Source organism: Castor canadensis, chromosome 18 (genome assembly GCF_047511655.1).
Source record: "Castor canadensis chromosome 18, mCasCan1.hap1v2, whole genome shotgun sequence".
NCBI lineage: Eukaryota > Metazoa > Chordata > Mammalia > Rodentia > Castoridae > Castor > Castor canadensis.
This window is the reverse complement of record NC_133403.1, coordinates 12082321-12097228: the sequence shown is the minus strand read 5'-3', so window position 1 is coordinate 12097228 and position 14908 is coordinate 12082321. Positions and strand designations below refer to the sequence as shown.

At 41.9% G+C, this 14908-nt stretch overlaps 2 protein-coding genes across 6 annotated transcripts in view; both read left to right on the top strand.

Annotated features, from left to right (window-relative positions):
• Nucleotides 1-7145: 7145 nt before the first annotated feature.
• On the top strand, nt 7146-8178 carry LOC141418905 (zinc finger protein 280A-like). Its single transcript, XM_074061311.1, is given in 3 exon segments — nt 7146-7619; nt 7622-7762; nt 7765-8178. Coding segments are annotated over 3 exon segments (1029 nt in total).
• A 4292-nt stretch (nt 8179-12470) lies between these two features.
• The window catches only part of LOC109684484 (zinc finger protein 280B-like), a 37320-nt gene continuing 34882 nt past the window's right edge, over nt 12471-14908 (top strand). For 3 of the 5 annotated variants that reach the window (XM_020160875.2, XM_020160874.2, XM_074061157.1), the window contains exon 1: nt 12471-12615. The gene's annotated coding sequence lies outside the window, so the exon portion shown is untranslated. Of the gene's footprint in view, nt 12616-13680; nt 13742-14908 lie in introns of all 5 variants that reach the window. The other 2 variants (XM_074061158.1, XM_074061156.1) reach the window with 1 other exon arrangement.

The window sequence follows — 14908 nt, the reverse complement described above, 5'->3', positions numbered from 1 at the left end:
GGTTTGAACTTAGGGCTTCATACTTGCTAGGCAGAGCCACTCTGCCTGCCCTCTTACAGTTTTGTCATAGGCTGGAAAGTCCAAAAATACAGCACCAACATCTGCTCAGCATCTGGTGAGGGTCTTCCTGCTGGGTCATGAAATGCTGGGAGGGCAATGCATAGTGAAATAGAGCAAGTAAGTTAAGAGGGAGTTCACTTTTATAACAAAGCCACTCCCATGATAACCTATTAACCCATTAATCCATGACTAGATTAATCCACTCATGAGGCCAGAACCCTCCTGATTCAGTCACCTCTCAAAGTTCATCCTCTTAAATACCATTAATGTGGACTTTGGGGGTTAAATTTTCAACACATGAAACTTTATGGACACATTCAAACCACAGCAGGGGCTAGCAAAAAATAGATAGATAGATATAATGGCAGAAGGCTTTACTTTAATGAAACCTAAAATATAAATAACATTGTGCCACCTCTTTGTTCAAAAAAATATCCTGTAACTTCCCATCTTAGCATAAATCCCAGAATCTGCCATTACCAACAAGTCTTACCTCAGTGTCCTCTTCCCATTTCATCTCTCCTCTTCTCTGGTCCTTTTTCTAGATCTACACCTGCCTCTCTTCCTGTTATAGGGCCTAGAAGTGCCTGTGCCTCTATGCCTTTCCTCTGACTGGATAATTCGCCCATTATTTACCCTTCTTCTTCCCTTTTTTTCCCCTGAGTTCAAACTTCGTGCTTGCTAGGCAGGCACTCTACACTTGAGCCACTCTGCCAGCCCCTCTTCTTCCTGTCTTCATTTGATGTCATTATCTCAAAAACAGTAATTCCCCCAGGAAAGGGGATGAAGGCCTTTACAGTGATTCAGGAGTTAGGCAGGAGTTAGGAAATCTGAAGCCTCGGACTGCTGATGTTGAAGGAATGACTTGCAACATATCAGCCAGGTCTTGCCAACTGGAAGCTCCCGCAGCCTTGAAAAAGTGACAGTCCCAGTCTGATCCTTCAAATCCATGAATTCCCCTGGGAGGAGTTGATGACACATAACCTGGTCTCTGGAAGTTAATGGCACAATAACCCAGTTTTCCAGGATTGACCACTCCTATCTCCAATGAAAGATTGATGGAACCTCTTGCGCCAAGCTCCCTCTCCAGCCTACCCACTCTCCAGTGTGGAGAGTGCACTTTTTCTCTGCTTTGCTTTACCTTAATAAACCCTACTCCCATTTAAGTCTCCTTTGCAGCTGTCCTAAACAATTTCTCCCATGTGGTCAAGAACTCTCTGGCTCCCATACCTAATGACTCAAATTTGGTAACACCAGTACTCTGGCAGCTGAGGCAGGAGGAACTCAGGTTTGAGGCTAACCTATTCTACATAGTGAGACTCTGTCTCAAAAACAAATAAACAAAAACCCTTCCCCCATCAGCAATTCCAACTCTGATTCCAGTTGATGGGCACCTTCCCATGTATCCCCCCCAAAATTTAACTTTCAGTTTTATGGGGGTTTTTTCCCCCTAAAAACATGATAAAACAGTTCAGCATGTTCTCATTTCTGATCCAGAAACTATTTCTTATCCTGTTTCTTGAATAAATGATCCAAGTATTCCGTCATTTGAACAACTTATTTATGATGTTTTAATATAATCACTAGAATTACTTATCTGAAAGAGTCCATAGAACATTTCCAGGTGGGACTTCCTGAAGGCACATCAACCTCGGAAGAGACTGATGGAGAATCAACTGTGAGGCTGTTCTGCCACATTCTGTAGTCTTTAGTTGTATTAGAACTAACTTGTTCTGTCTGATACCCAGTGCCCAAAAAGGATACATTTTGCAAGGAGACATAAATATTTCCTTTACCAGAAAAGGTATGCCTCCTGTTGCTAATTCATGTTCTGGTCATCTGATTTTAATATTACCTAATTAGTTGGCTACAATAATAATAGAGGATGTCTATCTTTGGGGCTTTCCTCAGATGTCCATCTGAGGGAAAGAAATTAAAATGAGGGAGCAACTATCTTAACACTGTTCATCAATTTAACCATTTCCCATAAGCATGGTTTCCACTACTTTCTGTCTCAGTGGAAGGGCTGGCTTTATACCTGAGCCAGCCTTTGACTCTAGCTGACACTTCTAGAATCTTCCCACCAGGATTCTGCTTCTGAAGGAAGGAGGAGTGAGAAGAAATCCTGGAGAATGGACTAAACCTGTTTGCTGCCTGATAGAGTTTGGGCAGTTGATTCTCCTGCCATCTTTGGACAGAATGATGACAGAAGTATGAGGAAATCAGAGAGGAGGCTTCCTGGAACTCTCACACCACACATCTCAGTGAATAGCAAATAACAGAGGATCTGTTTGATTTCCTGGTTTGAATACTCTGGTCTCACTAGCTTACTTAAAATCCTTTGATGAATCTTATTTTCTTGAAAAAAAAACTTACTTGTTTAATTCTTTGGGTGCTTTTCTCTATTTTTAAATTATCATTTTTTAAAATTGACTCATAAAATTTTTACATCTTTATGGGGCACTATGTGATATTTCAGTACATGTATACATTGTATAATGTGTAACTCAGTAATGATATATTGCCTCACACAATGTTTATGAGCTAAGATGCCATCAGTTGTCATATTCAAAACCCTTGGGGACATGGTATTCATGTCCACAACAAGATCTCCCAGCCCTGAGGTAGCCCTTGAGACAGCAGTCTTTCCTTGGTTGGCAGCCTGGTTCTGGCTTCTCTTCTCTGTCCAAGCTCTGCTGCAGCTTTGATTTATGTCTTGGGGAAGAGGCTGGCAGGAAAGTAGAAATGACATAGCTGCATTTGGGTGCTCTTTTCTGGCCCAGATTGAAAAGGTCTGACTGTTTTGCACGTTTTTCTACCTAACTGTGCCCCCCGCCACACACAACAGAACAACGCTGTGAGGGTGTAGGATGAGAACCTTCTCAGACAGAAGGTGGGCCTGTCCTGTGGACTGAACAAGCCTGACCATGTCATCCCTCCAGTAGTAGAGCAACCGCCAAGCTCCAGCAGAAGATCTACAGACAACAGGAAGAAGTTTTGTTCACAGATCATTTCAATTCAAAGACTTCTCATTTCTGAAAATTCTTGATACTTAAATATTTGTCAAAGATTTTCTTCACCTAAGTTCTTCCTTTGAAAACCAGTTTCTCACCAGAGTTAAAGATCCCCATGTTGTCATAGCTGAACCCTAAATCTGAAGGGCACAAAGGCTGGCCAGGTGGACGTGCATTATGAAGGACTAGGGGAGGCTGCAGAGAGGCCTGTGTGCTGACCTCACCGAAGATGTGGTGGGTGGGTGACAGCCCTGTAGGGGATTCTCTGGAGGTGATAAAATATCCCATACTGACTGGGCATGGTGGCATACAATTGTAATCCCAGCACTCAGGAGTTTAGGAAGGAGAACCATGAACTAGAGACCAGCCTGGGCTGCATAGTGAGAAACCTGTCTCAAAACAAACAAAGATGTCCCAGACTGACTGCACCATTTTAGTTTGCTAGTGGCTACCGTTAATGTTCTGGGTTTATGGGTTGAAATATTTAGAAATGCATGTCTACCACAAATATTCTAGTAATGTAAAGATAAAGTATAATTTCTATGAAGTAGTCCTGAGCATTTTCTGTAATCAGTACAATTAGGATATTTAAAGAGACAGAGGGAGAGGCTGAGAGTGTGAGGCAAAGAATGAACCCAAAGTCTGTGAACTGAGCAACTAGGTTTACACTGTCTATCCATGAGTTCTTAATCCTTGGATTCACCACCCACCCATCAAGATATTAGAAAAATCATCAGTGTAGAACATGTACAGACTTTTTTCTTCTATTTCCTAAACAATCCAGTATACCGACTACTTACATGGCATTTACACTGAATCATGTATATTAAGTACACAGGAGGATGTCATTTTACATGAGGGACTTGAGGATTTTGGTATACCAGATGGGGGATATGGTAGTGGTCCTGGAACTCGTTCTTTGAGGATATCCAGTGATGGCTGCTCTGAGAAAAGGAACAGCTCTGAGAAGAGCAACAGGTGTTTGAGAGCTAAGCTTTGTTAAAGTTAGTTACAAAGCTTAGATTTCTAAGTGGGTACTTCTGGGACTGGGGAAAAGCCAGTGAGGCCTCTCCTGACACACAATCTGAAATATTTGAATTGTACTTCCTTAAATCTTGTGCAGAAGACTTGGGGAAGGAGGAGATAAATTTGGAATTGTCATGTGCCTTATTATTTTTTATAGGTACCATTTCCATGTTTTTCTTTTTTTATTTCTTTTATTCATATGTGCATCAATGTTTGGGTCATTTCTTCCCCCTTCCCTCTGCCCCCTCCCTTTCCCTCTGCTCCTTCCCTCTCCCACCTCTACCTCCTTGTTACCAGGCAAAAACTATTTTGCCCTGATCTCTAATTTTGTTGAAGAGAGAGTATAAGCAATAATAGGAAGGACCAAGGGTTTTTGCTAGTTAAGATAAGGATAGCTATACAGGGAGTTTACTCGCATTGCTTTCCTGTACATATTTGTTACATTCTAAATTAATTCTTCTTGAACTAACCTTTTCTTTAGTTTGTGGTCCCTTTCTCCTATTGGCCTCTGTCGCTTTAAAGTTTCTGCATTAGTTTCTCTGCATTGAGGGCAACAAATGCTATCTAGTTTTTTGAGTGTCTTACTATCCTCATACCTCCCTTGTGTGCTCTTGCTTTATCATGTGATCAGAGTCCAGTCTCCTTGTTGTGTTTACCCTTGATCTAATGTCCACATATGAGGGAGAACATACAATTTTTGATCTTTTGGGCCAGGCTAACCTCACTCAGAATGATGTTCTCCAGTTCTAACCATTTACTTGCAGATGGTAAGAGTTCATTCTTCTTCATGGTTCCATAAAATTCCATTGTGTATAAATACCACATTTTCTTTTCTTTTTTTTCCTTTTTCTTTTATTATTCATATGTGCATACAAGGCTTGGTTCATTTCTCCCCCCTGCCCCCATCCCCTCTCTTACCACCCACTCCACCCCCTCCCTCTCCCTCCTCAATACCCAGCAGAAACTATTTTGCCCTTATTTCTAATTTTGTTGTAGAGAGAGTATAAGCAATAATAGGAAGGAACAAGGGTTTTTGCTAGTTGAGATAAGGATAGCTATACAGGGAGTTGATTCACATTGATTTCCTGTGCGTGGGTGTTACCTTCTAGGTTAATTCTTTTTGATCTAACCTTTTCTCTAGTACCTGTTCCCCTTTTCCTATTGGCCTCAGTTGCTTTAAGGTATCTGCTTTAGTTTCTCTGCGTTGAGGGCAACAAATGCTAGCTAATATTTTAGGTGTCTTACCTATCCTCACCCCTCCCTTGTGTGCTCTCGCTTTTATCATGTGCTCAAAGTCCAATCCCCTTGTTGTGTTTACTCTTGATCTAATGTCCACATATGAGGAAGAACATACGATTTTTGGTCTTTTGGGCCAGGCTAACCTTACTCAGAATGATGTTCTCCAATTCCATCCATTTACCAGCGAATGATAACATTTCGTTCTTTTTCATGGCTGCATAGAATTCCATTGTGTATAGATACCACATTTTCTTAATCCATTCGTCAGTGGTGGGGCATCTTGGCTGTTTCCATAACTTGGCTAGTGTGAATAGTGCCGCAATAAACATGGGTGTGCAGGTGCCTCTGGAGTAACAGTCTTTTGGGTATATCTCCAAGATACCACATTTTCTTAATCCATTTGTCAGTAGTGGGGCATCTTGGCTGTTTCCATAACTTGGCTATTGTGAATAGTGCTGCAATAAACATGGGTGTGCAGGTGCCTCTGGAGTAACCTGTGTCACATTCCTTTGGGTATATCCCCAAGAGTGGTATTGCTGGATCATATGGTAGATCTATGTTTAGATTTTTAAGAAGCCTCCAAATATTTTTCCAGAGTGGTTGTACCAGTTTACATTCCCACCAGCAGTATAAAAGGGTTCCTTTTTCCCTACATCCTCGCCAACACCTGTTGTTAGTGGTGTTTTTAATGAGGGCTATTCTAACAGGGGTGAGGTGGAATCTTAGTGTGGTTTTAATTTGCATTTCCTTTATGGCTAGAGATGGTCAGCATTTTTTCATGTGTTTCTTGGCCATTTGAATTTCTTTTTTGAGAAAGTTCTGTTTAGTTCACTTGTCCATTTCTTTATTGGTTCATTAATTTTGGGAGAGTTTAGTTTTTTGAGTTCCCTATATTGTCATGTGCCTTAAATAGTTCAAGACTTGTGGGTGTAGCTCAGTAGTAGATTACTTGCCTGGCAAGCATGTGGCCTTGGGTTTTGATCCCTACCGTTGAAAAATAAAATCAAGATTGTTTTCTTTTGTGCAAAACAATGATGTCAATTGTTCTCTTTTTTAAAGGAGAATTAAATAAGGTAATGAAATGTCATCTGAAATAAACAATGCTTTCACATGCTTGCATTCAAGGTGGCCATTGATAAAGACAGCTCTGGAAGTTGAAGGAATCACTTGTTTCTACCAAAAAAGTAGTTCTAAAATGGCAGATCACTTCTTGAGTACAAAAGAACAAGAACCAGAACCACCACAGAAGCATCAGAGAGAATACAGTCAGAGGGACAAAGATGATGATGCTGAGCTGATCTTCAATAGCATGAAACATGTAAATGAAGATGCTGATGCCCTCTTGTCAGGGTGATTTCAAAAGCAAAACCAGTTACTTCAAATATTTTGAACAGAGCCACCCCAAGCTGAAAAAGAAAGAAAGGTTACCTCAGTCAAGATCCTGCTCATGAACTGCAGCCTGAAATTCATATGACCCCAATGGCCAAAGCAGTGGGTTTCACTCTGATTTCTCAGTCTGAATGGACATCAATGCATAGTCCTATTGCTAATGAGCCTTCATCTAAGCCTGGCTATAATAAGAGTTCACCACAAGTACCCCTCAATTCATCAGGTTTGTTTTCTCCAAGAACTCGGTGTCTAGCAGGAACTGCACTTTCTTTAGGAGGCAGAGATGAGAATCCTTGTGATTCAAAGCAACTTTCCACATCAGATGTAAACAGCATAAATCCCAACAGGTCTAAATTCAGATATGAAGTCCCAAGTACACATGCTTCATCTGTGATCCCTTCCAGCATCTCTCCTGTAATGGACACAGGCACACCCACAGAAGGTGTCTGCTTCTGGTCAACACATGTTCAAAATAGAACATTTCCTTGGACTTATACCAATGAAAAGGTACCTTTTGCTCTTGGGAATCCAGAACCAGTAAATAGTTTTGAAGGGCTGGTAAAAACAGATTTTTCAAGCCTAGCAAGTCAAAACAACATGACCTCTGATCCCAAGAATGGAAATCTGATCCTGTTACTCAGTGACTTTTACTATGGACAACATCGAGGAGATGGGCAGCCAGAACAGAAGACTTACACAACCTTTAAATGCGTCAGCTGCTTCAAAGTTCTAAAAAATGTTAAATTTATGAATCACATGAAGCATCATTTGGAACTTGAGAAGCAGAGGAGTGACAGCTGGGAAAACCACACCACCTGCCAGCACTGCCACCGGCAGTTTCCCACTCCCTTCCAGCTGCAGTGTCACATTGACAGTGTGCACACACTACCCAGGAGCCCTCTGCTGTCTGCAAAATCTGTGAGTTGTCATTCGAAACAGATCAGCTTTCCTTACAACACATGAAGGACAACCATAAGCTGGGGGAGATGCCCTATGTGTGCCAGGTTTGCAATTTCAGGTCATCAGGTCATCAGCATTTGCTGATGTGGAAACACATTTTAGAACATTCCATGAAAACACCAACAAGTTGCTTTGTCTATTTTGTCTCAAAATTTTCAAAACTTCAAAGTCATACATGAATCATTGTTGGAGGCACTGGAGCAAGAAGAGTGCCTTTCCATGTTCCAAGTGTTGGCTACAGTTTTCGAGTTTGAAGGAGGAAACAGAACACAAAACAAAGAGTCATCAAATATTTAAAAAGCCAGAGCCCCTGGAAGGATTGCCTCCTGAAGCAAAGGTTGTTGTTCAAACCTCAGTTCATTCAACAAGAGGCATAGCATCCATTGTTTTGAGCAACACTGACCCTTGCCTGTCACCTGTGAAAACTAAAAAGAGGAAGAGTATGAAAACTAGATTTTCTGGACTCCCTTGCAGCAAGGGTTCTGACTAAAAATATGTCCTACCCACTTATAGAAACTGTAAGGCAGAAATGAGGCTAGGCCAGCTGTATTTCATGGCTGATGCTAACAAGCAAATATCACCAAGGGTCAGGTTGTACAATGACACTTCTAGCTCCCTACTGTCAAGAAATAGCTCAGAAATCTTCATGTCCTTTTCCACTCAAAGCCTGCAACAAAAGTAATCATTATTCTAACCTCTACCATCATAAACTGGTTTTTCCTGCTTTTGTGTTTTTGCATGTGTGTGTGTGTGTATTGCTGAGGATCAAATCTAGGGCCTTGCCCATGCTAGGCAACTATTTTTTTTTAATTTTAATTTTTTATTTTGTGGTACTGGGATTTGAACTCAAGGCCTCCTGCTTGCTAGTCAGGAACCCTACCACTTGAGACACTCCACCAGCCCTAGGCAACTATTTTTGAATGTTAAATAAATGGAATCGTACAGTAGATTCTTGTCTTTGGCTTCTTTTCAACAAATGAGATGCATTCTTGCTATATGTAGTAGTACCATGATCTTTTTCATTGCTGGGTAGAATTCTATTCAATGATGATGACACAGTAATATGTATCTGCATTACTGTTGATGAACTTTGGGGCTGATTCTAGACTATTTTGAATAAGGCTGCTATAAACTTGTGTATGTTTTCTGGTAGGTCATTTTTTCTCATCTTATATATAGTTATGAGAAATGCAGGAATTGCATATATTCAGCATCTTAGTGTAGATATTGCCGAATACATTTCCAAAATGATTGAAAAACTTATATGCCCAGTACCAATATTGAGAATGTCATTATAAGGCTGGGGGGGCATGACTCACTGCTAGGAATCCAACGCTTGGTACTGTCCTTTTAATTAATGTTCTTCTCTTGAAGTTATACTGATACCACATCCTGGTTTTAATTTGCATTTCTCTGATGAGTAATGATCTTGAAAATATCTTTTTCATTACATTATTTGTCACTTGGATATCATCCTCTTTTAGGAAGCATCTATTCAAGTCTTACTCCCTCCAACCCTTTTAAAACAGGGCTGTTTGTCAACTTGGAAGGGGAGTGTTGAAATGTTGGGACACTGCAAATGTCCCAGCCTTGGTCTGTATGGTGGTTTCAAAAATGTACATATATATGTTAAGGGTGGTGAAATGTATGCTCCTTAAGAAATTATTTTTTTACCAAGGACAGATATTCCTATTTTTTTTTTTTTGGTGGAAGCTTTACTTTTTAGCCTTTTACATGTTGTTTTTTGAACCTTCTCAAATGAGAAATCATGGCATCACAGTTATTTTATCACAAACATTGAAATCAACCAACACCATTTCCTAAAGACCACTCCTTCTCCACTGTAATGAATGTAACCTTTGTGGACTACACATATGTTTCTGGACTTTTCCATTTGTCCAGCTCTCTGTCTTGTGTTAATGCCATACTGTCTTAATTATTCTAGCTTTGCATTAAGTCTCTGTATCTGGTAGTTAATTTAATCAGATTTGGAGTTCAAAATTGTCTTGGCTACTATAGGGGTTTCATTGAATTAATTAACATAGATCTTGTCTCATTCTCAAACTCAGGTACAGTAGTTCACCACTGATTGGGTTGTCAGCTCTGGGGCTTTTTGTAGCTACCCTCTGACTGCAGAGGGATTGAACTGAAAATCAATAATAGAATGGTCATGTAAAAATTCCAAAAAGTTTGGAAACTAGGCAATACAGATAAATAGGGCTCTGACCAGGCCAAGGGAAGCAAGGAGCCTAAGGTGCAGAACTGTTCTCCCTGGGCTTCCAGGAACCTGGAGTGAGTGAATGCCTCCTTAATGTAGTGCTCTATGTCCTTGCTTACTTCACCATGGTCCTGGTGCTCATCTGAAATAGTCCAGAGCTCCTCTGTGAAATCCCAGTGGAAGAAGGAAAATGTTGAACTCAGTGATATTGAAAACAATCACAAAATTCAAAGGATGGGAATAAAGCAGTTTGTGGAAATTTGCATTTCTAAATGCAGATACAGTCAGCTCTGTCTATCCCTGGATTCCATACCCATGGGTTCAAACAACCATGGATTGAAACTATCTTGAAAGCTATATCTGAATTAAAATGCAGGGACATTTTTTGTTACTATTATTCCCTAAAAATAGAGCATAACAGCTATTTACATAGCATTTACACTGTATTACATATTGTTAGAAATCTAGAAATTACATGAAGTATGCCAAAGAATGCTGCATGGTATGCAAACATATCAGGTCATTTTATATTAGAGACCTGATCATCCACAGTTTGCCATCTACATGGGGACCCTGGAACCGGTCCTCTATGGATACTGCAGGATGATGACTGTATTTAAAAAGAGGAAATGTTGACATGTGGTATGCAAGTGTGATACATGGAGGATCAAAGTATGAACATGGCATGGCCCTGTCTCAGAAGAAAAATGACCAAGGAAATTTGAAAAGTTAATGATCCAAGTCAGCACTGTCTACAGACAGGAGAAACAAAGCTTTACAAAATCCAATTTATTTCTGTACTTTTCCTCAATGAGACCTTATGCCACTTCCCTTAATGTGGGCAGGATTTGGGGGCTTTTTTCCAAAGAGTAGAGTATAAAGGGGGAAATAGTACTTTATTGTAGGGAAATCAATAAGTCATATTGATTGCATATATCCTTGATGAGACGTGATGAGGACACATGATGTCCCCAATATACCTCTAAAAACGCCAGTGTAACCACGAGAAAAACATCAAACCCAAATTGAGAGACATTCTGCAAAAAACCTGACTCAAAATTGTCAAGGTCATGAAAAGTGAGGAAAGCTTAAGAAATTGTCACAGACCTAAGTAGGCTAAGGAGACACAATGATTAAGTGTAATTCAGCATCTTGAGTAGGACTGAAACAGCAAAAGGATACTGGAAAAACTAGTAAAATCTGAATAAAGTCCAGAGCTTAGAAAAATAGAACTTAATAGCACTTATTAACGGATATTTGAATTATTGTGCAGCCAAAAAGAGATCATTTCACATACATACGCCTTAGCCATTGTACATATCTCTTTCACATCCATGATTTCTTCATTTTGACTGGCATACTTGACTGAACAGAGAGCTTCAAATGCAGGCAGCCAATAATATTTAGACTGTGTGATCTGGCTGTAATGCAATCTAATTAGAAATTGATAAAAGAATCACTTAAATACAAGAAAATTATGTTTCTAAATAAGAGTTATGTAAAAACATTGCAAATAGGAGCAACAGAGCAAACTTACAGAGACAGGATGGAAGGAAATAATAAAGAGTGGGAAAAATAAATGGAAAAGAACAGATTGATAAAACCATAAGTTTCTTTTTAAAAAAAGGTTACGGAAACAGACAACTTCTAGCAGAATTGGGCAATTAAAAAAAATCAAAAACTGGAGGACGCAGCTCAGTTGTACAGCATTTGCTTAGCATGCATAGCACTGCAAAAAGAAGTTCCAAAAAAATCAAAGAGTCGAAAAATGAAAAAAATCAAAAGCGGCAAATAAACCTAGAGTGAGCAAACCTTTTCTCTAAAGATCCAGAGAGCAAATACTGCATATGGTCTCTGGCAATTAATAAATTTTGTTGTTGTCACAGGAAAACAGAGCAAAGAATGGGCATCTTGGGTTCCAAAACTTTATTTATGAATATTGAAATTTGAATTTCATATAATTTTCACATGCCATAAAATGATATTCTCCTCCCCCCCCAAAAGAGTAAAATCTGTTCTTTGTTCCTTGCAAGCTGTACAAAAACAGGTGGCATGGATTTGTCCTCAAATGCATACGGCGCAAGGCTCAGTTGCTTGTGCACCTACCTTAATCATGGGACAGTCGGCTAGTGCTTTTATGGGAAAGAGGCCACACCCGAGGACTAGGACAGCTGGACTCCTGATGGGCCAACTATCCCCAGTGGACTGAGTCCAACCTGTCCCTAAGCACTGCCTGGCTTTGGAATTTTTTTTTCTTTTTTTTTGGAGACAGGGTCTTCTATGTAGACTAGGTTGCCCTGGAACTCACGATCCTCCTGCCTCAGCCTCCTCAGTTCAGGATTACCGGTATGGGAGATCACGCCCAGTTTTGGCTTTAGTGTCAAAGCCCCAAATTCTTCTAAGGGCTCAGGGGTTTTGCCAATACCCTCGCCCTCTCAGTTTGCCTCGCGGTCCCCCCCCCAGACCTAGAGGACGTGCGCTCGGAGAGCCTCGCGGCCAATCAGATCGCAGCGCCTGCAGACGTGCGACGGACCGCCTCCCACCTAACAGCCAATCACAGGCCGTCCTGGGCGCGCGGGCGGAGGCGGCGATGGCGTTGCCGGCTCTGCATGGCCGGGGCTGGGGAGGGGATCGTAGCCTTGGGCTTTGCCCCTGGAATGCTTTTAGGCCCATGCTTCTCCGGTAGCACCGGGATGCCACTGGCCGCGGGTAAGGACGGGGACATGGCGCAGCTCGAGCGACCGTGAGGGGAGCGGGAGGGATTCCACTGCGGATTCCGCGCGGGCTGGCCGTGCGCTGTCCAGGAGGCCCGTTCAGTGCCGCGGCCTTCCGAAAGGGGTGTCTGTCTTGGCGGTGGCCGGCGGGTCCCACGCCTCCTCGCACGTCCCCTTCCCTACCTCCGACATGCGACGCTGTGACCACCCCCGCTAACTCCAGGCTGGGCCCTGCGAGGCCTCCAGGAAACCTGACCGCCCTGGCTCCCCGAGCGCGGCCAGGCCCCTGCCCCCGCTTGGCTCCGCAGCGTTAAAAATCCTCGGCCCAGAGACGCGCGCGGTGGGCTCCCCTGTGATCCCCGCGCTGGCGATGCTGAGGCTGGAGGATCTCGAGTTCGAGGTCAGCCTGGGCTACAGAGAGACCCTGTCTCCAGAACAGAAAAGGGGGGTGGGAGGGAGCCAATTTCGTAACTCCAGCTCCGCCCCCATTCTGGAAGTCTCCAGGCTTGAGGCTTTTAAAGCATTTCACATTCATTTGTGGGACTTTTTATCCACATCGCAGTGCCTCATTTAATTTTTTTTATTTGATCTTACTATGGGCCTTCGTGGACTCCAATGCAGCCTCTGACCTTAGTGAAGCCCCCACCTCCCCACCCCCCGAGCCAGGGTTTGATTTGGACAGTATTCAGTTGGGGTGTTCTCTTTACTGAGGTAGGGTATATTGGAGGGGCGGCTTTTGGGGAAAGGAATTGAGTTCTCCTCTCTGATTAAATGTGAGATGATTAATTAACATCCCAATGGTAGTGTTAGATGTGATGGTGCACGCCTGCAATTTCAGCTACTTGGGAGGTGGAGGCTGGAGGATCTCCAGTGCAAAGTTGTGGGGAGACCTTGTCTCACAAATAAAAACAAAAGTGCCCAGAGCATAGCTCAAGTGGTAAAGCATTTGCCTAGCATGTGCAAGGCCGTGGGTTCAATCCCTAGCACTGCTAAAATCAGAACAAAATGAAAGAAATCTTGTAATGTGGAACTAATCCTACTTCTCTCTGGTTACCTCAAGGTTGGGACCTTGACTTGCCTAGAATATCTCAAGTTCTTAGAGATTTCCATGTATGTCTGAGGTAAGAGAAGGATCACTATAATAAGAACCAAGGTTATATGGTTTCTCCTCCAGCTTTCGTCTCTTGTTCTCTCCTGTTTTAAAACATTGCAGTTTAGTTTTCCTGAGGGAATCTGAATGTATATGATAAATTCAGGCCAATGGTCGATTTAGGTGTTTTTGGAGCCCTCCACATTTCTTTTTTAAAAAAAGGAGAAAGTGGTGGTGGCAGTATTTTCTTTCACCTGAGACTCTGAAAGGAAAAAGGAAACACCATAGATGTGTGTAAAACTGACCTCTTTTATCATCTTATGCGCTAAAATGAGTTGATACAGATACCCTAAGATTTCAGTTAATGATTGAGGTAGTTCAATAGGGAAAATGTGTATCTGTTAAAAATGGGCTTAGCTTCTTTATCGCTATACCTTTTTTTTGCAATATTGGGGTTTAAACTCAGGACCTATACCTTGAGCCACTCTATTATCCTTTTTTTGTGATGGGTTTTTTTGGGGTAGGGTCTCACAAACTGTTTGGCTGGACTGGCTTAGAACTGCAATCCTCCTGATCTCCGCCTCCTGAGTAGCTAGGATTGCAGGCGTGAGCCACTGACAACCAGCCTTCTGTCCTTTTTCTTAAAGACTGTATTTCATGGGGTAGGTCATCTGAATTCATTCCGTGACAGTTGGCAAGATCATAGAAAAATTCTATGCCTAGAAATTTGTGACTGCAACTCAGTAACACCCATTGTAGTAGTTATCAGTTATTAAAAAATACCTTGCAACATAGTAGTAGCTTAAAATAACGCATTTCTTTTACCTCATGGTTTCTGAAAGTCTGGAATCCAGAAGTGGCTTAGCTGGCTGGTTCTGGCTCAGAATCTCTCATAAGGTTGCCTGAAGTTTTTGGCTTGATTGGCAGTCCCTGAAGGGCTGACTAGGAGTGGACAATCTGTTTCTAAGCTTACTCACTTGGTTATTGGCAGGAGGCCCCAGTTCCTCACCCTGTGGGCCTCTCCATGGGGCTACTGATGTCATAGCAGCTGGTTTCCCTCAGAATGAGTGATTCAAGAGAGCTTGCACGCAAGATGAAGGAGTGTTTTTTAGTACTTGTTTTCAGATGAAACATACCATCATTTCTGCTGTGTGTGTTTGGTCCCACAGGTCATCCTTGTTACACTGTGGGAAAGGAC